Here is a 24,878-nt window from a genome sequence, read left to right as displayed (position 1 = left end):
AAACGTGTCGAGTACAGACTAGCTTTTTCACAAGCTTTAAAAGTTTGTAAAGGCAAAAGTGCAAAAACACAAACTGATTTATTTGACCTTATTTGTTTATATAATAGGTGGTAATAATAGCATGTATGATTTTTTTCAGTTTTAATCCACAAATACTTGGCCCACATTAGTTCTTCACTGTATCCACTGATTCAAACATAAATACTACGGAAATTCCATTAGAATTCTTACCTATTAGTATTTTTCTAGTGTTTTTTTTATTCAGAAGCAAGCTCAGTGACATTTTTGCTCTGTAAACTCAAATTTGTTGCTTGATTTGTGTTTCGATCTGACGTCAGTTAATCATAGAGAGAAAATGCGGTTTGTCTATTTCACCTGTTCACATCCATTATGGAATTTTGAATATTATTTTTTTAAACTTTACCATTTTAAAATGTAAAACAATCCAATTCAAATTATGCATATATTGCAGTTTTTCATATACCCGTAGAAAGATTTATCAGGAAATAAAGAAATGAAAGATGCACTATATAACTTTTCTGGCGTAGGGTCCGTCACCTGCTTGTCTCCATGGTGATAGCATTGTTTTGCCTGCAATGTTCTGTAGAATGGCATTAAATGTATCTATGTACGTTGCATTTATTCCACTACGGGTGCTATTATTGCTCAAAATAACTTGAAAAACATTGTGAGCTGTAACTTGACCCATGTGGGCTTGTTTCCATGGAGATATAATACCATACTGTGGAACGTTCTAGATAACATGGATACAAGCAGGTTATGGACTAGAAAAGTCACTTTAATTGGGAGCTTTGATTTAGTTAATTTCTTCATTTCTTTGTACTCGTTGATGAAAACACCAGTACTTTTTTTCAGTTTTGATGATAACTTTTTATTTAGTTTTTGTGAGCCAAATATTACAACGGCAAAAACTAAATATGAGTTGATGAAATGAACTGGCTGCGTACTGTAGTTCAGCTTTGTGAGAGACAGTGGTGAGAGGAGCAGCTCCATCAGACTGAGCGCCGGTGCCAGAATGAAGCCTTTTTGGCGCGCTCAAAGAGAGCTCTGTGATAAACAAATTAACCATCCGCCACTGCCAAAATGACTGCAAATCACTGCATGAATCAATTGGTTGTGGTGAGGCTTGAGTTTCCCATTGCAATATGCAGCTACACAGTGGCTTTGGAGGATCGAGTTTAGCACCGTCAGCTTTGAAGAACAACTGCAACGGTCTGTTTTTGAGCCATTTTCCATTATTACTTGTTGGTTAGAAAAAAATGTAAACAGAATGAGCATTCCATACATAAGAACACCAGGAATAGACCAAGAACAATTTCAAACAAAAATAGATTTATATAGATAGATTTTAATAGAGGCATTAGATAAATCTGTCTGTCTCAAAATAGTCTCATCCTTGAAAAACCTGCAATTTTACTGTGGGTTGAATCACCTCGTCACAGATCTGACTTATAACTTGACCTGATTGACTCTGCCATTTAATGCCATTCTGTCTAAGATTATATTTAGGTTCATGGTTGATCAACAGTGAAGCATTGGCTGTTAGTAATGCAGAGAAAGTCCAATATGGTGACTGGGTTTTATAGCATGTATTGAGTTTTGTGCCTTTATTTGAATCGTTCAGCTCAGTCCTCGGGCCATACAAAATAACTGGCATAGATTTTATGTCACCCGAGGCAAGTATTGTTAGTTTGGCCCTGAAAGCTTTGTATTTGTGCACGGCGCTTTACACATGGGAAATAACCTGGATGAAAAACAACTAAACAGCTTATTCTTTGAGCATTTGAACTTTAGATTGTTGTCACGCAGGCCCGGTGACGGACGCACTAACCTTCTACCAGTGCCACGGAGCAAAAATACATGTGGAAAAGATAGCAATTTTACATTGAAAATAACAGAAGTTTGTGATCTATAAATGTGTCATAAACAAAGTTGTTGAACACCTGATGTGAAAAATCAAAGAAATAACATTCTGAGCATCGCATAGTTATTGACATGGTTTTTGGTATTGAATTGTCTGAATATTGACTGCATTTCAAAAGGAACCAAAAGGCATACATCATTATTTTACATTTTGTTCATCGTAAATTGCAATATTGATCTAAAGCTCCACCGTTTCAAAGAGGAATTTAATTGCAACAAGTAGCTGATGGATTTTATTTATTTTTTTAACAGTAAAATGAAATTTCTTAACCCCAAATATAACCCGGAATTTGCTTCATTAATTGCAAGCAGTGGGCGGCAATAGGGGGAAGGTGAAGACTGTATTTATTTATTTTTAAGCGCTCAAGCCTCAAATTCAGCACAATGTAGGATTATTCAAACATGCATAAATCAAAACACAATTTGGAGCTTTAAGCAAATTATGAGCGAACACCAAGGTTAAAAGCTAATATTACGTAGATTTTACTTTGTATTTTCCATTTAATTAGACAGTTTTATCTAAATGTCACATATTTCTTTGCAGCAAAACCATTTAGAACATAGAATGAATGATTTATTCATGCTAAAATGCTTTTGTGTGCAGTATTCAACACATGCATTAGCTAAGCCCACAGCATTTCCAAGAATCTGCCTGATGTGTCTTGCTTCCACATAATGTGCCAAGCAAAGTGAGACAAACAGGATCCTGGACAATAAACTAAAGGTAAACTAAAGTCTCAACAGTGCGAGGAGGACAAAACCAGTGGTGAGGGACGGGGCAGGACTAGGAAAAGAGTTATAGGCTTCTCTCTACATTCCTGCTCCAACCCCCTTTTTTCTTCAAACTCAAACAATTGCCACTTTGTGCCGCAGCAAGAGCTGGAGGTCATTGCTCCTCTGCTTTCCATAGGCAGGCTCCGGCACATTCCTCCGACCACACTCAGCCAATCAGCACCCAAGGAGGATGAGCCGCGGTCCAGCCAGCCTCCAAGAATCTATCAGCTATTGATTTGTGTCCAGGATAAATCCCAGTGTACCAATTGTGCTCGATTTTGAATTTCCTCTGATTGTAACTTTTTCTTATTAAGTTAACATGGACACATTTGGGTAGTTTTCTGTCTTCTCCATCTGCAGCTCCACTTGCAGCTGGTAGCACTTAGAGGGTTGGGTGTTTGGTGGGAGTAAGGAAAAGGCCGCCTCTGTAGACTGCCCCAAAAATATGCTCGTCTCTCCACAAACACAAAGAACTCCTCCCTAATAAAAACGTTGAAAATAGCTCACAACTGGAACATTATAGTGAAATCATTGATAGCTTTTGATACAGACTTCTTTGCTCAATATTTTCTTAAACAAATTCACATACGCCAGCATCAACTATTGACATTAAAGGCGCTGTACTTGATTTTTTACCATCTTCAAAATATGGAAAACAGATCGAGTTCGAGTCCAAACGTATTCCAAGCATCTTAATTATTCATCCTGATCAGTTTATTTAAGCGCTTCACAACTTTTTGAGGGCGACCAGAACAAAGTTTTGCTGTCAAGCTATTGCTAACAACAACTAGCATGCTAACAGCACACTTCCTGGTTCACATAGGATCGAAAAAGCTCCATAATTAGATGCAGACAACACACATCTGTCTAATTTTGATCCTAAGAGCTGCTTTTACAATATATCTGTTCTGGCACAGAACTAATTTCACTTTATTGCTTAAAAGAAAATCAGGTACAGCCCCTTTAACATTGCCAATGAGCTACTTTGATCTATTTGTTGATTATTGAACGCATTACCAGCCAGACCACTTACACTTTACGCAAGGTCACTCGTCTGTCACCTCTTCCATTGACCATCTGCCTGACTATCTGTCTGTCCTTTTAATCACATTTAGTTTTATCTTCCGCCATTTGCTCAAAAGAAGGAGTTGCACTGCCAATTAGACTGTAATCACTTCTACTGTGTGTTTCACTATGTTGTTACTATGTTGTTTTCTTTTCTTTTGTTGTTTTAATATAATACAAACACACAAAATGGCAAAAAAGAAAAAGAGTAGTCTGTGAAAGGTCAGTTTGGCATTCATCCTCTTTTGTATCTGTTCCATTCAAATTCACTGTTAGTCTTTCCATTTAATCGGCTCCGTCGCTGTCATCCATCTCCATGTTATTGCTTTTTACACAGGTATCCATCTCTATTTTTACATTGTTGGAGTTTTACATCCGAGATACATTGTTTTAAAGTCAAATAGAATGTCGGTATTCAAGACAGTCTTCATTAACATCAACATTCAGCCCAGTATTTATGAATAGTACAGTCTCAAAACACATGGTAGTGAAGAGCTACTTGACAGTCAGTTTCTCCCAACAACTCCCCATGTTGCTTTTCAATAGTTGGCGACCGGTGTCCCATTTTTCAACCACATCTGCTTCTCATCTCTCCACCTCCTCGGCCCAAAGACATATCTCCTCATAAGAACCTAAACCGACCGCAAAAACCTCTACACATTGCGCTCACTGTACCTCTCCCCTCGCCTCCTTCTCTCTCATCAGGGATTTTTCGGCGTCCCCATGCTGCTAAGTGCGTTTGATCTCCCATGGCCATTCACTCTTGTGTAATGCCTTGAAGCCCCCTTTTGTTTTGCCTGCATGGATCCCTCCCTTGTCAGCTATTCAAAAGCTAAGGAGGTGCGCCATTATTCTTTAGATACTGTGTCTCTTTTACATTCTGCTGGCTCATACCTCTGCCCGAGCACTCTCCTTTTCTCTCTTGGGTAGCCACAGTAACAGCTGCAAGAATGTGTAGTGGAGCCGTGTGTGCGTGTGTGCTGCTGGTGAGAATGGAGAGGTAACCAATTAGATGGCTTGATTTTATCATGCAGCTACCAGTCAGGATTAGAGCTATATAAAGAGCCAGCATGAGCAAACGAGATAACGCTAACGCTCATGTGCCGCTTTTTCCACTGAGTCAGCTCGGCCTCTGTACTTGTTGATTTTCTGTTGGCAAGTGGAGATATAGTTAAAGCTGCATTACCTCCCAAAATCCCCCTCTCCTATTTCCAAATTTAGTCTCCATCAGAAATAGCCAAATTTATAAAGCAATTTACAACTACTAACCATTCGAGAATGTTGTATAAATCTAATGTTTGAGGTTCCATTGAATTGGCACTGAAATTGTAACCAGATGTAGGCTTCTAAACGATACTAAAACTGGAACTAGAGGATCGTTTGAACAAGGATCAATACTGCACACACATAAATATGACAACATTGTATCTTAGTTTATGAATGGTAACATTAAAGTGCACAGATTATTAATGGAGACATATAATGTAAAATAGTTCTTTATGAGCTGTACATGCAATTATTAAAACATTACAGGTAGTGCAGGTAAAAAACGTCATGACATTTTTTTTCAACCGATAAACCTACTGCTTGTTTAGATGAAACGTCACTATAAAGAGGCGGAGCTTATCAGTTCTGCAGTTGTGAACAGGAAGTCAATGAACTTGCAAGCTAGCATGAGTGATCCGCCATCTGTCCAGACATGGTTCTTGGTAGAATAAAGGTTCAGAGGTAGATCTAGTTCAGAGGTGTAGAAAATCTAGCTTTTCAGACCAGCCATCAGATTGAGAATTACTTTTGGATGATAATAAAAATGTCTTGACTTTTTTGACATTTTTTGGGATGAAATATTATAAACTTTATTACACTTTTGGTTCCTACCCTCCTTGAAACCAAATATATCTAATGAGCATTTTAAAAAATATATTAACTTACTTTTACTTCCTCCTTTTATGTTTGGATATAAAAAAATAAATTAAAAAAAAACTGGCACTTTTTCAAGCAATGTAGAAATAAAAAACAGTGGATCATAAATAAGATAAGATAAAATAAGATAATCTTTTATTGTCCCACATGGGGAAATTTCATTGTTGCAACGCAGGTAGATACAGAGGTAGATACAGAAGAAAAGAACAGATCACTTATAGGAAGTTTGAAAAACACTTTCAGTAGAAGATCTCCTATAAACAAAAACTCCCATAGACAAATAAATAAATAAATAAATAAATAAATACCATTGCATGTGATCACGACAGTAATTGCACATGAATATGTGTCACGACAGCACATAGATTGCACATGAATTTCACAGTAATTGCACATGAATCACGACAGTAATTGCACATATGACAGAATTACACATGGTTAGGTCAGTATTGCACATGTTCAGGGCTAGCAGTGTTTGTTATAAAGTCTGACAGCAGCAGGAAGGAAAGACCTACGAAACGTCTCCTTCACACAGCGAGGGTGGATCAGTCTGTCACTGAAGCTGCTCTCCAGAGCGGAGAGAGTGTCCTGCAGGGGGTGACACTCATGGTCCAGCATAGATGCGAGTTTAGCCAGGACCCTCCTGTCCCCCACCTCCTGGACCGAGTCCAGAGCACAGCCCAGGACGGAGCTGGACTTCTTGATGACTCTGTCCAGCTTCTTCCTCTCCCTCTCTGTGATGCTGCTGCTCCAGCAGGCCACACCGTACAGAGTCGTGACATCGCTGTCACCACCTACTGTTGATGGCACCTTTCTCAGATACTTGGGGAAAACACTGCACTGCTGGGTTAGTTTTCAGAGTTTAAATGTCACTATGGTAACACTGACCTTTGCATCGATCACACTTCCTCTTTTGGGAAAACAATCCAATAACAATTTTTACATTTACGGCTCTTTGTCTTTGTGATGTAAAAACCTTTCTAATACGAGCATTTCTTTATTTTTTTCCCCTCCACAGAAATTCAGACGGAGAGTTCAGGAGTCCACACAAGTCCTCAGAGAACTGGAAATTTCATTGCGGACCAATCACATCGGGTGAGTCACACAGGAGCATTGAAATGTACAAAACCCGGTAAGATTACAGAGGGAGAAAAAGTCAGACATTCCTGACACCCAGACACTAACTAGCACCCTCCCCCGTGCACCCTGGGCCTAATATTACACAGAGCTATGGGGCTGTGGAAAAACATGAATCCATTGATTGTTTGTGCTGGACTGACACATGGACAGTGTCGGAGGGAGGAAAAAGGAACGACTTTTCTCTTGTGGCAGCTGATGTAGAGCTGTTTAAGATTGGGGAATTGTTTAGACCTACATATACATAAGACTTTGTGCACATTTTCTGTGTCAATAAAACAATGTAAAGCTTAATTTCTTGGAGGAAGTTGAAAAGTAGTAGATTTTGAGCTGTTAATTGAAAGTTTGTTGAGTCAATTTCTTTTATTTTTTTTCTATTTATAATTTTTTAATTCAATCAATTTCTAAGACATAATGATACAATTTGGATCACATGTTTAAAGTGCATATGACAAGCTAAACTACTCATTTCACTTAAACGTACTGAACACGATTATATTCAAGATTTTACCCCCAAAAAAGTGTGTATTTTTCCCCAGTTTGACCATTTTGTTGATGTTTATAATGTTACTTCCTGGTTGGACATGAGCAGCAGATGTGACATAGGTAGAGGAAATTCCACAACTGTTACCTAGCAACTGGATTCTAAACAAGGGCCAAAAACCACATCAATTACACAATTCCTGTACCTTTAATGTGTTATCAAATGTGGGTCTAAATATTCACCACAGGCACATCTCCCCAATCAAAGTAATAATCGTCCTATACACTTTATGTTTGGATAGTTCATATATTTAGAAACAGTTTGTGTTTGTTGAACTTCTATTGGATCGTTTCCCATATTCACAACAAGCAAAACACAAATACAATTACCGTAGTTGCGTATGCAGTTAACAAGCCTCTACCTGCTGCTTCTTACTGACGCACCGATGCACTGCGAGCCTCCAGGAAAGATCAATATCTAGTGGAACGTCATGCTGTGGCAAGAATCTGGTTGTTCAATATACCATTTGCCTGATTTTGTGCACTGATATATAAGTAGTGAATTAGTGATGCACTGTGAGACATTGTCAAATATGATGAATTTACAGAGTCACTGCCAAAGAAGTTCCACACACTATTTGTCTCCTCCCTGCACGATTAAAAGTCCAATTTGTCAAACCCTCAGAACCTCTCGTGTTTCTGTCTGGCACGCAGCGTTTACATAGTCTGGACTTTAAACCAAATGAAATGAAACCAGAGATGCCCACTGTCTGCTGCGGTACTTAAAGACCTAATGAAAGCGAGCAAGATGTGTCTGTAGAAGTCAGCTTGTGATGAATGGAAGTAGAAGTAGTAGTAGTCAGAAGAATATCAACAGCATTGGAGTAGTATGATTAAGTTTAGCTGCAACTAATGATTATTTTTGTAGTTGACTTGTCAGCGCTTATTTCTTTGATAAGTCGATTATTTAAATAAAACACTGAGACTCTAAATACGCTATCAACCAAATAAAGGTAGAAATATGGTAACTGACTTCTAGATACAGAATAATTATGAATAATTGTTCATTCTTTTTGACATTTTGATTTGATAATGCCACTGTCTTTGTGTAGCATCAGAGTCAGTCAATTAATTGTTGCTGCCCTTATTAAGTTAATTGCATTCTGGTTAGAGTAGTATAGTAGTAGTATAGTGCTTGTAGTAGTATAGTATATGCTGAACATGAATTTACTACTGCAGGTCATGCATTTTCTTTTATTATTCTTTGCAAAATATAGATCAGGATCATCTCATCACATCTCATAGATTTTTCAGCCTAATGTTAAACTCATGGAGATCTTAAGATGCTAAATAAAAAATGTTTCCATTCAAAAATGTTCTGACTTGTAGTGTGATAAATGTTTTACCAGTGGTGTACATCAGCTTATTGTTGTTCCATGGCTCCTGTGTTTACTTTACATTACAGTTCCGGAACATAGTGATATATTGTATGGTCAAAACAATATCGTGAGCTGTCACAATATATCAAATCAGAATCGTCTTTGCTTGAATACATTGTTTTTTTTGCAGCAACAGCTGAAAATCAGAGGGACCTATATAGACCATGATCCTTTGCTCCATTTCAGAACAGACAATGATGAAATAACTTATATTCAGCACATTTACCCTTTGGATTATGAGAGTAATATTTGTTCCAAAGGCTTGTCAAGGCATTTCAAATAGAAAAAGTATAATTTCTACAATTCTGTTGGCCTCTCCACTATATCATGCTGTGACATTAATATTGTGCTTATAAAATTCTATGATACGCATATCTTTACATCCCTGTAATTGTTTTTGAAAAAAAAAAGTATTCCCCATTTTGAACAGGAATAACAATGCTCTTATATTACGTCTACCACATAAAAACTACAGTAATTTTACCACAGTAAATCTACATACACATTTGGATAAATAACATTAAATTTGTCCTATTAATTCAGTTTTTGCAACTACAGCTCCCACTGAACATTACACGTTCAGCACAGTTTACATTCTGTTCTACACAAAATGTAATTTCATGGATACCCCTATATGCCTCTTATAGTCCCTCATTTCTAAAATTGTAATACTTGCCTTGACTGACAATGATTTATCTCTGTCTATAGAAATATGTCCACACAACCAGAGCTAATGTAGCGTTTCTACAATGGTGAGTGGTGGGGGGCCGTAGCGATGGAGCAAGATGTCACTCGCTTAGACAGTGAATAATAAGTGCTCTTTTTTAGAGGTGAGATCCAGAATGGTATCTATCACACAGGGAGTGAAGAATGGGATCGTCTGTGCTCCTGCCGGTGGTCAACAACATGTGGTGAATGGGAGGATTGTTAGTTGCTGTCCTGTTCTAATCATTACCATGTGGCTGGAGCAGGCCACACCTCTGCCTGCTTCTTTTTTAAAAACACAGCATGGGCCCCGGAGGCAGTGCTTTTTATTGGACGGCCTAAGTCGCTCCCATGAAGTTGCACCACAGGGGAGACCATAAAGGAGCGGCCAGTGGAGTTTCAGAGTTGGACTTGAACAGCTTTATCGGCAGAAAACTTGTGTGCATCATGTTGTGTTTATGCTCTGTGAATGCAACTAATAATCCTCAAGCAATCGTGGATTCTATAAAAGTCATAGCACCTCTGTTTGATAGGGTAAAGATGTGGTATAGGCCACCTGGCTCGTCCTTACAGATATGACTCAATAAGTGATTATGTTAGTGAATACATACTGCTGCTTTTAAAAAAATATTTTTATAATAGCCCTGTTGCGTAACTAACTAAAACCACAAATATGAATAACTATCAGCACCTCATTTTACTACTATTACTACTACTACTACTAATAATAATACTAGTGCTAATTCTTGCTTCTCCTCCCACTACTACCGGTACATCTACAAAAACCTTTACTAGTTAATCACTAGTACTGCTGCATTGAGTACAATTACAACTGTTTCTTCTTCTTTTACCACTTGGTATGTGCAGGCCACTACTATTACTTACTTTCACAGTTACAAATACGTTTAATGTACTATTAGGAATACCAGTATTATCGTCCGATTTAGTTTTTTTATGGCCGTTGCTGCACTAGATTGAGAAAGATGGCCGAGATAATAATTTTAGACCAATTTGTAGGTTCCATTTTGATCATTTCCCCCAAATGATATAATATGAAATGGCAACAAACTAACCCACAAACCTATTTCACTGCAAACCCATAAGAGAGTTGTATATCATATTTTAATCAATAATTAGGTGGTCAGCCAAACCGACATATTGGTCAATGTTAGTGATTTAAAACCAATAACCTATTGGCTCAAAAGGGCAAATATCTGCTCATTACATTGGTCTATCTTCACCACTTAAAGTACTATGGTAAACACTGTAGTCCACCACCAGCCACTACCTCTGAAGTGGTTAAAGCGTTTGGTGAGAAAAGCTCTTTCTCTGTGTTAAAGTGAAAGCAGTGTTGAATGTGTGGCCTGCTGGACTGTGGGGAAAGGTGAGAACGGTCTTTTGATCACTCTGGGCCTGTCCCCAGCACGACGGGGACAAGAGGGACAGGCGCAGACTCCATAATGAGCTGGTGTTTGTGTTTGTGTGTGAACAAACATGTGTCCAATCACGTGGGGCGCTGAACCAGGCATACGCTTCCTATATGAGTCATTAACCATATCTGAGTATAACCTGCACACTTCTGTAACCAAGGTCAACCTTATAAAAATGCATTATGCCATACAATATTTGTCATTCTTTCATATTCACAGTGTTTACCTGGAGAAAGTTATTAGTTTATCCACTTGAAGTCCGTCTAAAATCCCTGATCTCTATTTAAAAAAGTACCGGTTCTTTCTTTTCATTGTATGTTCTAATGATTTAAAGCATAATGATCCATACATTTGTTTCAAAACTATTAAAATACAAATGTAATATGGGGAAATGAAATGAAGGAAAGCATTTGGTGCAATGCTGGTTTCAAAAATGTGCTTGAGCATGTAATTGGAATATTTCGCCTTTATGCAATCGAATATTATACCACAATTATAGTATTTTATAACCACCTTGTAAAAATAGGCTGTCCAGATGAAATGTGTCGCCATCATAAAACTTCATAGTAGAGTCTAGAATAAACACGTTTTTGCATTGTTGATTTAAAGTCTAACTTAAGATGTTTGACAATTATTAACGCTTTGGGTTTGCTTGTCATAACTGGGCTCAAAACAAGACTAAACCAGGACAATGTGAATGTACTTTTAGTTAAACATTTCTTTTCCAAACCTTTGCCCTCTGACCTTGTTTTGCCTCTGTGTCGCAGGTGGGTACGAGAGTTCCTAAATGAAGAGAACAAAGGCCTGGACGTGCTGGTGGAATATCTTTCTTTTGCCCAGTATGCCGTCACGTAAGTCCCTCCGAGGCCTTTCACCCCTCGGCGTGTGCACGGCCACTGTTTCCTTGCACAATAACGCTATTCTGCACCAACCAGTGACAAACCCATCCACCACCGCTCCTACCAGAAATCCTGACTCAGTATTTGTTGATACTGTGCGTATTCCCACCTATTCATAGATCCAACTTGGTGATTATTACTCACTCACTGGGCCACAGGGTTTGGCAGGTCATTTGAAACCCCCAGCACCGCTTCTTTTTCACCATATGTTATTACGGCCAGTCCGCGTTATGGATGGCTCGCCTTAAAAATGTGCTCACTGCTCACCCATGGGCTCCTATGCCGCAGCCACTGGAAGTCATGGAAACAGAGCTGCCATGTACAAGACTCTAATTAGCCAGGCTTTCCACAGCATATACCAAGTAAAACAAACATGGTGGGCATCAGCGACCAATACGACCGTGACATTTTATGGGCTTCACGGTGCAAAATTTACCGCTCTTGTAAATCGTGGTCCTTTGACATCACTTGGGATACAAGGCATATATTACAGATGTAATGGTGGGCAGTATTAATGAAAAATGATATCTGTTTTTTGTTTTTTCCCCCTGAATAATCATTTAATATGTCTGAAAGTGCTCTTGCAAATGTCTTGATTGAGGTTTGTGTTGCAGAAAAGTGAATGAAAAGTTAGATTAAAGGGGACATATTATCCTTTTTTCCCCAGGTTTTCAATATTACATACAGTATAAGTAGATCATAACTATACTACAAAGCACAATATTGATCAGAAACGTCTTAATAATAGAAACAGGTCCATTGACTCTAACAACTGGGTCTTTCTCCCTCTTTTCCCACCGCCATAAAACACCAACAAAGAAGAAGTCCAGAAAAATGACCGTATACCCTGGCCAATTTCAACATATTGCCCTGGATGTGATTATTTGGACCGACAGGTATCTAAATAAATAACTTTTTTACTGTAACTTGCTGCAGATTTGATGGAGACTGCTTGGAAAATAACCCAGATGCTATGGATAAGAACAAGCCCTGGGGCCGCTCGATAGAAGACCTGCATGGAGGAAGCACTTTGCCATCTCCCATCACCGGGAACGGACTCACTCGCATGGGACGACACTCAACGCTAAGGTATAGGGCAAACACACAAAACAAACACCCCATTTATTATTTCAAATTGAGTACAGCCAGTCATGCTAAATTGGTTTTAGTCTACTGTAGTTTCATTTTCTAGATAATATTTGGAGATATCTGGCACCCACACCAAGCTTATTTCTCACGCATGTAACTTACCACTGCCACTAAAGCAAAGCTGGCTCTTCAGTGCTTGTAGAAGAGTATAATTACTTGCTTGTTGAAACCACTTTTTCTTCATTCATAACTGGAACATGGGGTTCTTGTAGATTATTGGGATAGTTTGTAGTTTCTGCCTTTTTGTCAGTTCTCCTGGACGTGTTTAAGATTGAACAGAATCCTATAATCAAAACATCAATTGCAAATCTGACCTTGCTTTTATTTGTAACGAGTTTATGGATGTGCACTAAATGGCTTACTCACAGCTGATAATGCGTGGGTCGCAGCTTTGCTTTGGAACTATGGAGATGGCGGCTCGCCTGGTCCTGCTTAGATCTTATCAATGTCTGATAAGATCTACTACTACAGAACTTTGTATATGACTGGCAGGAAGTAGTAATAACAGTCTATGTTACCGCATTAGAAACAAAGGTCTTGCATAATCAGTGTTCAATCATTCAAGTAGATCTATAAATGGATAATATCAAATTTGATCCTATTAACTTTTTGCTTTTGCTTTTTGAGAATTTCGTCTTTGGTGTATTCTGTGAGATTATTTTAAGAAGTCACACATTTCATATGACTCCTTCATGTGGTCATGTGTTCTGTAAGACTTTAAATGGCTTAATATACAAGAACAATAGTATTTAGCTGGATGATTATAAAAGCATTGTAACGCAGCGCTGCTCGACTGACAGGAACGTATCCGCTGCTGGATGACACAGACTTTGAACTAATTTGTTCAGGCTGCAATTTATATAAACAACCTTGGTGTTTGAGTGATTGTTCAATAGTTTATTCATAACCCGGCAGGAAATATACGGCCTCAAGCGCAAAACATGCTCTTAGAGATCAGCATTTCTTTGCTAATCCTCTTTGTCACTTCATTGATGTCTTGGCTGCAGCGCTGACTTTTGTGACCACTAATCCTTTAGCGTCAAGAACTTGTACACAATAGTCCTAATGACACAAAATGGCTCATGTTTTACTAAATACAGCTTAAGTTTAAATGTGTTTGCAATTTAAGTCAAAGTAATAATGGAAAAGATGACAAGTTAAAGTGCTTGAAAGTAAGTATTATTTATCTTGTTTTCTGATCCTAAATTAAGATTGCACAAGAAGCAAGCATACATTTTTACTTAAATAAGAAACAAATGCTAAAGCACTTGAAATAAAATGAAAACGTACTTCTTTCATTTTAGGAAAATCTAAATATTTTCAAATAAAGATAAATACTACTTCATTCAATCACTTTTTAACATATCTTATTTAATTCACTTTCAGGCTATGTTAAAATATGTACTGATTTTATTTCACTTTTTAAGAACATCTTGCTATTTTTATGTTTATGGAGGTTTTAAAATTAGAGGTTTGATTCATGTCATTTTTTTAGGTTAATCTTTCCATACATTTTTCCTTGCACAAAACAGACTTTTACAGATTACACAGTCAAACCTTGTTTTTATTGACATGTCCCATCTTTTAAGCCTGATGTATTGGAAGGATTCTCCCTCCTATAGATATTTCATTGCTGAATACCAATAATAGCCTGAGGTTGGCGTGTGTGGGTCGATGCGCATGCTTGTGTAACAATATGTGTCTGTCTCCTCTCTTCTGTATGGGCCATAGTGACGTTCTCTACTGTCTGCCAGTCCTCAACAGCAGGCAGGTCTCAGCTTTGCACCGCTGCTCCCCTGTAACAACAACAACAACAACAACAACAACACATAAATACTAACTCGCACAACCCCCCTCGCTTCATTATACCTCCCTGCTAGCCGTTAGCCTTTAGCCCCTGTTGTATCCCAGTGTCTGTGCCAGGGATGTGAATGATTTGTCCTGCCAGCCTCCCCTCCTGCGCTCAGGCCCGGATTCTTCTTTTTCCTTAGAGCAAATGGCTTTTTCTGTGCCCATTGTTCTTGCCTGTGTGCTGCTTGTGTGGCTCCCTAAATGCCACCGCGAACAGAAGCTAGCCTAGTTTCCACAGCAGCCCCTAAGCGCTAAAGCATTAGCCAGTATCAAGCATGGACGTCGTTATGAAAACGGAGTGTTAGTTAGTTATGCTTATTATGAAACCCCCATGATTACATTATCATTATTCTCCCTTAAAGTGCATATGACAGCTTCTCTTTGGTGGGATCATAACTATTGTGTGATATGGAGTTGGGCTCGTGTTTACAATATGGTTGCTAGGTACGATTGCAGCGTTCATGTGTCCTCGGGAACTCTTCCTGGTTCCGGAAAGTCATGTTTTTTTATTTTAAACAATAAGAGTCCGCTCTTTAACAGTGTTAAAATAGAGAAAGTAAGTTTTGTCTTTGTTATCTTTTCCCAAAGCAAAACATTTGCTAGTTATCTGTTTTAGAAAACATCTTAGTAGTTTTACTTTTGTAGCTCACGTTACATCTTAAATAAACAGTGGTGTCGGGTCTTTTTGCACAAATATGTTGCTGTGCCCTGAACCCCTAAATGTGGTAACGTTTAGTCAAAGAGCTCAAATATTTAAGATTCCTTGACAAACCAGCTGATATTGGCCTCAGGTGACGCGCGGTGTTAAAGTCGAGCAGCAGCTTTTGACCCGAGTTCACGAGTAGTTTTCCCGACGCATCGGGAGCGCTCATGTTCCCGAGGAGCTCATGAACGCAGCATATGTCCTGCTGCTAATGTCCAACCAGGAAGTAACATTATTAACAACCAAAATGCTCAAACTGGGGAAAACCGCCAACAGTTTTAGAAAAAGCTTAAAAATAGTCATGTTAATTCCATTTGTCATATGCACTTTAAGCTTGCTTCAGTTTGAAATGTTGATTACGACGTGTATCTTTCTGTACGTTTTACTTGAAGGGCGCCAAGTTCACTGACCTGTCCCAGGTGTGCTCAAATGAAAAGGTACGTCTGTTAGCATCACTGCTAAAGGAACAGCAGTAGAAACAGAATGTGATGCTGACTTCAAGCTTTGTTAGCACTTTTAGCTTTGTAGTTTTGTAGTAATGTAGTGGTATAGTTTTGTTGTTAGCTCTTATGTCTAGAGGAACCCACAACAGAAGCTTGTTCCATTGAAGTGGCTGCCACAGTTATTTCGACGTGAACCAAAGCCTCACATGTGGCTCAACTGAAGGAAACAAAGCACAAAAACAATAGGACAACTTAATAACCAAAGATGACAACCAATTGTATTATTATGAATAACATTGTTGTAGAAATAAAGACCTTGCTACTTATAGAGACTTCACAATAGGCTCGGCTAGTTTTAGGTTTTACTGGACAAATACTTACAGAAATTACAATCGTTTTTCATTTAACTACAGATATTTACATTTACTAGAAAAGAAAAGGTTCTCCATTCTTCATAATAGAGAGGAAAACTGACATCTGTCCACTGAAAATTCAAAAGTGAGCAACACTTGAATATTTTTTTGTTTCTACGAGCTAAAACCATTTGTATCTTTAAAGTGTTTTATGGTCTGCTTAATTTTTATGGCATTTTGAGCAAAAATACATAGGATTTTAAATGGTCTCTAGGTTACACTGTCAAATCACACTGTTTGTCTTTGCAAACTACATATTTTAGACTATTAATACCAGCATCATATTGATTACTGTAAAGAATACTAGTACACACTCACACATTACTTGATTTAGCCAACCCTCTTTGTGATTTTTCTTCAAACTGGGAGTATGCTTCCAACTACCTGAAAGAACACATTAAAACCACAAAATACTACACCTCCTCCACCTTTAAGATTAGTTTTCCTCATTCTGTTGTGACTCACGGGGGAGTCATGTCCCCGGATTGGAAACTGTTGGTGTCTGTCTGCTGGTCGCCTGAAGACACATTTTCTCCCTGATAATTGAACCTTGTGACAAAAGTCTGAAAATAAACAGTTTTGAGCTGTGGCCTGCTGAGAATATCGCTGATAAACGGCTGCTTCCATTCCCCAAACAGGAGTAAGTGCACCATCACGCCTTGCATTCAAATGACCGCTATTGTGTCCGTGCGAGCTATCTCTGTGAAGGATGTGTAAAACAATTCAAAGTGGGCATCGTTGTGGTCCCTGGCGAGGCTGTAGATTATATAGTCTTTGTGTGTGTTAATGGCCCCTGTTTATAAAGCCAATGGTGTGTGAGGGCCACAGTCACGAATGGCAGCTGTTAGACTTGTTTGTCCAAGCTGTGTACGCTCTCTGATGCCAATAATCCACTCACAGTCAAATGTGCACTTCAGATCCATTCAGTAAACTCACCGTAGTGTTTTTTTTACCTACCTTTTCAGATGTAACACACTGCCAAGCCGGAGGACGCTGAAGAACTCCAGACTGGTGTGTAAGAAAGATGACGTCCACGTTTGCATCATGTGCCTTCGCGCCATTATGAACTACCAGGTCAGACTTCTGTTACACTCCCATGCAAAGCAACGAGGCAGACGTTTAACTAAAGCCAGACTGAATCATCATCTTTCATTTTCCACATCGGCCCCCCATTGTATTAATTAGCTTGTTTTGTCTCCGTCTTCTCTCGTTTCTCATTGCAGTACGGATTCAACATGGTCATGTCGCACCCACACGCTGTGAATGAAATTGCACTAAGTCTCAATAATAAAAATCCAAGGTAAAGTATATTTGGAGCCAATTTCTGTGTCACAAGTTAAAGAAATGATAAATAAGCAATCGTCTTTTCGAGTCTGGCTTTGAAGAGTTCATTGGCAAAAACAGATTTCTCTGTTTTGAAAATACAAACTTATAAATGACAGGTTTAGTTGAAGAGAATCATATTTTTACTGTAGCAAATTGATACATTTTTAGAAAACACCGCTTGAAAAAGTAACTTTTCACTCTTTTTTTCAAATGAACTCTTTAAATGCTGTAATTACGGAGGAAGAAACCATGGAACTATGGCTATACATTAAATATATTATGGGACTATTGAAGATTCCACCTTCTCACTTCATTGTCATTCATTATGACAATTTCAAAAGTGTACTGTTCCTGTTAATGGGGAAATAGATCCTGCTCGACCCTTTAAAATACTACGTCATAAGAATGTTCTAAATTTCAGAGGCGACTGGAGGCAAAGTAATATCTAAATGCTAATGGTTTTATATCTTTACAACAAAAATAAGCAACAATTGGAACTTCCAAGTTAGAAATGTCAGTTAGTTTGCTTTTCTATTTCAACAAATGAGCTCTTAAAGTAAAACCAAAATCTCTGTATTTTGCCTTAAAAATGTCAACTGTCTATCATAATCTCCTATTCAATAAACAAATGCAGTAAAATATAATAGTACATGCATTTAAACCAGACACAATGATATCACTCACATGTATCTGTATTCTTAGGTTATTCCCAGTTTTTCCATTGAAATCACATTATGTTCCACTTCAATTTTGCCTCCTTTCCAGGATTTGTGTATAAACTTTTAAAGGGTCTATGAGCTTAACAAAATAAGTGGAATAGTTTTTGGGCTTGTTGCACCTGTTCTGAGACAGAGGAGATTCAGGTTTGTGTAGTGAGTCTGTGCAGCCCAGAGGCACATCCATCGTGGCTGACAGCGCATGACTCCAGCACATCAGCCGCTGCCGACAGAAGGAGCGGCTCCACGCAGCGTGTGCGTCTGGGCGTGTCTCACTCCTGCCCCGGGCTCAAGGATTTCCCCAAAAGTCAAAGTCAAACCGCAGCTACATGAACTGTCACCTGTCTGCTCCAGTGACATCAAACCTGCTCCAGTGACATCAAACTTGCATGAATGAGAGAGTCAGTGAAGCTGCTTTTTGTGCCGCAGACTCCACTTTTGATGATTTTTAAAAAGATGATCAAGACGAACGAACACAAAATGATTAAACCAAGAAGAAGTGTTTCTCTAGCATAGTGCTTGCCATCCCTTCCTCAATATAGTGATCATTTAGACAATTTGCAAAGTTTTACAAACCTTTGTGTGAGTGGCTCCAACTTTTCAGTTTGAGAATTAGGACAGTGGAATCAAAATCACAATTTGACTGGACGCAAATAGCAAAGACAGCAATTTTAGTCCCATTATTTCAACAAAATATCTTATTCTGTGTAAAAATGACTGTTCTGGTGTTCGGGGGAAAAAACAAGCCATTCTTTTATTTGTTTTTCAGTTCACGGGGAACTTTAAGCAGAATCGAATTATGATTTAAACAATTTTCCAAAACCGAATTATTTTAGTACTATTTATGGACACGTCCAAAGTAAGTGCTACAATAGTTTGGCTGCAAAAAGACCCTTTATGAATCCAAAAAGACTGGGACACTTTGATCAATAAATCACACTTAATTCTACTTAAACAGTCCTGTGCCTACAATGACCTCATTGTGGCAGTTTTTAGCTCACGTTTTGTGGCGTGTCCTTGTAGCTTTTTAAACACATGCTGACACTCCACGCATTTATCATTTACTAACATCCATCCCTTGTATTTTTTGTTTTAGAACAAAAGCTCTCGTACTGGAACTCTTGGCGGCCGTTTGTCTTGTGAGAGGGGGCCACGAAATCATCCTTTCCGCGTTCGACAACTTTAAAGAGGTATGCGGCGCACGGGACGGAGCCGGGGGGCAGTGGGGTCTGCATGGAGAATAATATATGTCATTACATTTGTGGAGTTTGGAAGGCATGAGTCAGCGTGTAGAAATGTGCTCTCCTGACACACTTCTCCTCCGGCTGCCTGGGGTATTGTGTCTGGGAATGAAATCTCAAAGAGGGATTACTGCTTTTGTAGTTTAAGAATCCAGTCAAACTCTACAGAAAATATTGGCGAAAGGTACAATCACAATATACTAAAATTGTATGTTTTCCACAAGTTTTATATTCATCTTACAACTTTATTTTACAACAATTTTGCCTGTGATTAACGCCACCATATCTGATCATTACTGTGGGAAAATAATTCACCTTAGTAAATGTATTGACTGAAGTGACATTGTACTTGTCCGTGTCTGTTTCATATGCCTAAACCAGTAAAAACACAGCAATTAACCAAAAAACGTTCCCAAATATTTGCCATTTTCACAGTTCAAAGACAAATTTCTCACCCTTTTTCTTAGAGATCGGCGATATATCGGTTCCAGTATATTTGTATCAGCTAATATCGACAGATTTTCACCAATATGTGTCATTCTCTGTTTGTCCTCAGTGCATTACATTTGTCTTTTTAACAAACAAATGTGTAAAAATGGAACAAGAAGAACAATTATCCTAAAAAAAATATGTGCTTTAAGAAAGAATCATGCCACAAATGTTTGTATTGCAGAGATCAATACGTTCTGTTATTATTATTACTAAAGTTAAAAGTGTATTTGTGATCTTTGTTCTTTACTTTAACTTAAGATTGATTTGTGGTCTTTGCTATGGATTTTATTATCTAAATATTGGCTTTGGCAAATATCGATGCAACAGGAGCAAGCCAAATATTGGATATCAATATTGGCTCAAAATCATATCGGACCATTCCTACTTTTGAATATGAACAAAAAGCTCGCAGACAGAGACAGAGCCCAGTGCCTTACTTGACCTTTGTTGTCTGCATAAAACCTTTGGGGGCTGTGATGGAGTAGGCGAGCACTTCTTCCCATTTCCAATCTTGGGGTCGGCAAACATGGCCTGACTGCAGTTAATACAATATTTACACGGCTGAATGAAATATTGAGTGTTGCTCTCGGAGGCACTGGCATTAGTGGTAGATTAAAGCGCTGGGGAGATGTAGGTCTTTTAATGAGATGGGGATTGAGAACGTGGTTAATATATGAGGCGCCTCCCGAAATCCCCTTTAGGACTTGCATTGGTTTGGTCGTTGAAAGTGCAGGGAAACAACAGGATGCAAACAACAGATTTCATGCATGGTCTGGATGCACCCCTCCAAAGTCCCCCACAAACACCCCTCTCCCCCATTTCCATCAGTTTGTCACGCTCCAGCTCTTTTGTCACTCTCTGGATGAACTCACTGAACTCCTCAGGATCAACTCTCCTTTTCAGTCGCTTTATCTCCACGATTTCATATTCACAGATTGTCTTTTGATTTAACCAAGATGTAAACACGTATTGGGGTAGGAGCATTAAGACACTACTTAAAGGTGCACTATTCTGGTGGGCCTGTCTTCATAAAGATGTCAGAGTGCAGATTTGTTGTCCTGGTTTATGGTTCATATCTCTAATCACTGTTCAAGTTGATTGTCATCTCTGTCAGCATAAATAAACCAAAGAGACATCAACCTTTAGTAGGTGGTGCCATTATCCAACCCCAAAGCTTGGATTGTGGAGCCAATTCCAAATAAATAAAGATATGGTTCAATTGTTGTGATTTTGCATAGTTCTGTCGATCTCGAGCAAATTACTTCTACACTGACTACACAAAGCTGTTTTCCAGCCGCCCAGAGAAACGCTGCAGTCTTGACTTGTTGGTGCACATGAACGTTGAATATTTTATACAAATTAACCAACTCGATATCATATTTTAGCTGTAACACTTTCCTCTAGTTCTTAGAATTTAATGGGATTCCTACTTAACCATAAATGGAATTTGAAGTAGCAGACAGAAGTAAAAATGGGTTAGGAATAAGGTGACCTTGAAACTAAAAAAATACACTTGTTTTAGAAAAAAAAGTACTGCACAGTAAGTGCATTTCATATTACAATACAATAAGAGTACGTTTGCATTTATTCAATATCTTGTTTTTATTGCTGAAATATACATTTAAAAGCACACATTTTCTTTGTGAGTGGCTAAAATGACTTAGTCTACCTTCATCATTGAACACATATTTATTCATATTTATGTGACACAGAAAAGATGTTTTAAGCGAAGACCCCCAGTATCAAGAGGGCAGTAAAACAGATCAATACAGTATTTATAGTATCTATACAATATGCCTGATATTTGATGCCTGATATTTAATTATTTCTGATTTCTTTATTCAAAAACAAGAACATCTCATGTTTTAGTCTTGGACAGGCCTGGATACTAAGTTTTAGTTATTCATTTAAAACAGTTTATTCATCAGGGACAGTGTACATAAAATATTGACCAACAGGAAAGATGTTTGTGCCAGGTTATAGTAGGTGCTCATTTCCACCTGCAGTCCCTGGACAGGTGACGTCAAAATTACATAATGTACGGTTTCAAGTATATTAAATACAATCACACATCCAGTCATTCATTTAGTAAAACCAGCCCCACTAACCCCACTAACCCTAACCCCACTAGCCCAAACCCCACTAACCCTAACCCCACTAGCCCAAACCCCACTAACCCTAACCCCACTAGCCCAAACCCCACTAACCCCACTAACCCAAACCCCACTAACCCAAACCCTAACCCTAACCCCACTAACCCTAACCCCACTAACCCTAACCCCACTAACCCAAACCCCACTAACCCAAACCCTAACCCTAACCCCACTAACCCTAATCCTACTAACCCTAACCCCACTAACCCTAACCCCACTAACCCAAACCCTAACCCCACTAACCCTAACCCTAACCCCACTAACCCTAACCCCACTAACCCAAACCCCACTAACCCAAACCCTAACCCTAACCCCACTAACCCTAACCCCACTATCCCTAACCCCACTATCCCTAACCCCACTAACCCTAACCCCACTAACCCTAACCCCACTAACCCTGACCCCACTATCACTAACCCACTCCAAAACACTATCTCACACACATTTTTAAAGAATTTATATTTAGTGCTATAAATGTTTTGTGCTCTACTACTCTTATATTTATTTTCCTTTGACTCAACATTCTGTTTTTCTGATTGCCCTTGGTCACCAATTCTGTACAGTTTTATTCCTACTTTATGTAATCAAAATTAATTCATGTCAGCAGCAATGTTCTTTTTTATCTGTGTTTGTATAATTGGCTTCGCTGGTGACTGACTTGTGTTTGTTACAGGTCTGCGCAGAGGAACAACGGTTCGAGAAGCTAATGGAGTATTTCAAAAACGAGGACAACAATATCGACTTCATGGTACGCTCCACTTTCCTAATGACTATTGATGCCAGTTTAATCCCCAGAATCCTGCACACTTCTCTGCAGAAGAGTTTCTGTTCAGTGTTTCTACCTGAAGACAAGCTTAGTAAAAGAGTTATGCTGCCTCCCTTCCACTTTTGCCTGGAGCTGTAAGTCTGTATTGTGCAAGAGGAAGAGTGTGAGGAAAAACGGGCCCAGATATGATGCAGCCTGTGCATTAATCTTCTGTACCAGTAAAGAGTTTTACTGAATATAAAGCTCTATGTATGTTCTATATTCCTTTCCTTTGTATTCTGACTACAATTCCAACAAGGAGAGACTAAGATGAATCATTGTAGTTTAATTGATTGTTTTGGTGCTTAGATATTGGCAGGTAAAGGGAAAACTGTCTTCTTTAAGCTTTTAACCATGTTATAACATTGTTTCCTCATCAAAAACATACCCTTAAGTTGGATTTATATTTTATTTATAGCGTCATTCACACTTGTGTGATGAATCTTGCTTAGTAAGTCATCTCCTTTCAGGCCATAAATCCTCACCAGACTCATTCTGAGCAAAATGTTGTCAAATCACATTCATTACAACTCCACACTTACATAACCTTTTTGTTATTGCGGTGTTACTTTTAATGGCAGTTGGCAGCCAGCTGAAAAGGTGCATTTACCGCCACCTACTGCAGTTGTGCGTCTTCAAAGTATGTGTTTTATGCTATACCGTATTAAAAAATAAGGCGCAAGCTAGCTTTTATTTCCTCAGGGTAATTCCCTTTGCTGCCAGTAGATGGAGTGCTAACACAAAGCACAAAGTAATGTGATTTCAAGAGATATATTATTTTAGTTTAAATTCTAAAACATGAGATGCCAAAGCAGAGATACTCAAGAGCAGGTCATTAACAATACAAACAATACAAACAATACAAACAATGCAGAATATGCCTCCTTTAAAAAGTGAGTTGTGAAATATGCAAAACTATACATTTTAGTTTATTTTACACTGGGTCACAATCCTTTGTAAATTCTGAAGAGAGCATCGATGTCGCTACTAGAAAGTACACATCCAAAATACACAATATGAATTATCAGCACCACATACGCAATGTACCACACACTGATCTTCTCCCTCGTGTGCCCGCTCCTAGGTGGCATGTATGCAGTTCATAAACATCGTTGTGCACTCAGTAGAGGACATGAACTTCAGAGTCCATCTCCAGTACGACTTCACCAAGCTGTTACTAGATGACTACTTAGACGTAAGTTCAGATCAATACTGAATGTTGTGTAATGTAAAGCTCCATACATGGGATGAAAATGTCTTGTGGTTGTTACAGAAACTGAAGCACACAGAGAGCGATAAGCTGCAGGTGCAGATCCAGGCGTACTTGGACAATGTGTTTGACGTGGGAGCTCTTCTGGAAGACGCAGAGACCAAAAACGCAGCCCTGGAACGGGTTGAGGAGTTGGAGGAGAATTTGTCCCATGTAAGATGTGTTCTTCATTGAGTGACTGCATAATGCAATAAGATATGTTTATGCTTGGCGCGCCCGCGAGGTCTTCAAGGGGCCGCGCGGTGAAATGTTGTAATTTTTGCTGAGGCGCCCCCTCGCACACGGACCTGATTTTCTGCGTCGTGTCAGGGTTAAAATTGTAACCTTGTTGACAACACATGAAACCCAAGCAGACTATAAATATTGCCAACATCTTCTCCTCTGCCCTTGGCTTCTTCTTTGGGGTTTTATGGCGGTTGGTATCCAAGTGTTGCTTTGCCGCCACCTACTGTAGTTGTATGTCTTCAAAGTATGTGTTTTACGCTTAACCGTTAAACATTTTTTTAAAGGAGAAAGA

The 24,878-nt window shown here is 38.7% G+C and overlaps 1 protein-coding gene across 4 annotated transcripts in view; it reads left to right on the top strand.

Moving 5' to 3' along the window:
- LOC140359441 (formin-like protein 2) overlaps positions 1-24,878 on the top strand; it is a 71,967-nt gene that overhangs the window by 26,976 nt on the left and 20,113 nt on the right. For 3 of the 4 annotated variants that reach the window (XM_072444369.1, XM_072444372.1, XM_072444370.1), the window contains exons 4-12: positions 6,725-6,801; positions 11,668-11,751; positions 12,736-12,888; positions 17,324-17,432; positions 17,582-17,658; positions 19,497-19,590; positions 22,960-23,034; positions 24,176-24,286; positions 24,365-24,514. In XM_072444369.1, coding sequence (XP_072300470.1) covers positions 6,725-6,801; positions 11,668-11,751; positions 12,736-12,888; positions 17,324-17,432; positions 17,582-17,658; positions 19,497-19,590; positions 22,960-23,034; positions 24,176-24,286; positions 24,365-24,514 — 930 coding nt within the window. Of the gene's footprint in view, positions 1-6,724; positions 6,802-11,667; positions 11,752-12,735; positions 12,889-15,894; positions 15,940-17,323; positions 17,433-17,581; positions 17,659-19,496; positions 19,591-22,959; positions 23,035-24,175; positions 24,287-24,364; positions 24,515-24,878 lie in introns of all 4 variants that reach the window. The other variant, XM_072444368.1, reaches the window with a different exon arrangement.

The sequence above is a fragment of the Eucyclogobius newberryi genome, unplaced genomic scaffold, assembly GCF_026437365.1.
Source record: "Eucyclogobius newberryi isolate DKJ021-1_F unplaced genomic scaffold, fEucNew1.0.hap1 SCAF_14, whole genome shotgun sequence".
NCBI lineage: Eukaryota > Metazoa > Chordata > Actinopteri > Gobiiformes > Gobiidae > Eucyclogobius > Eucyclogobius newberryi.
The sequence above is the reverse complement of the archived record's forward strand: the minus strand, read 5'-3'. Positions and strand labels throughout refer to the sequence as shown.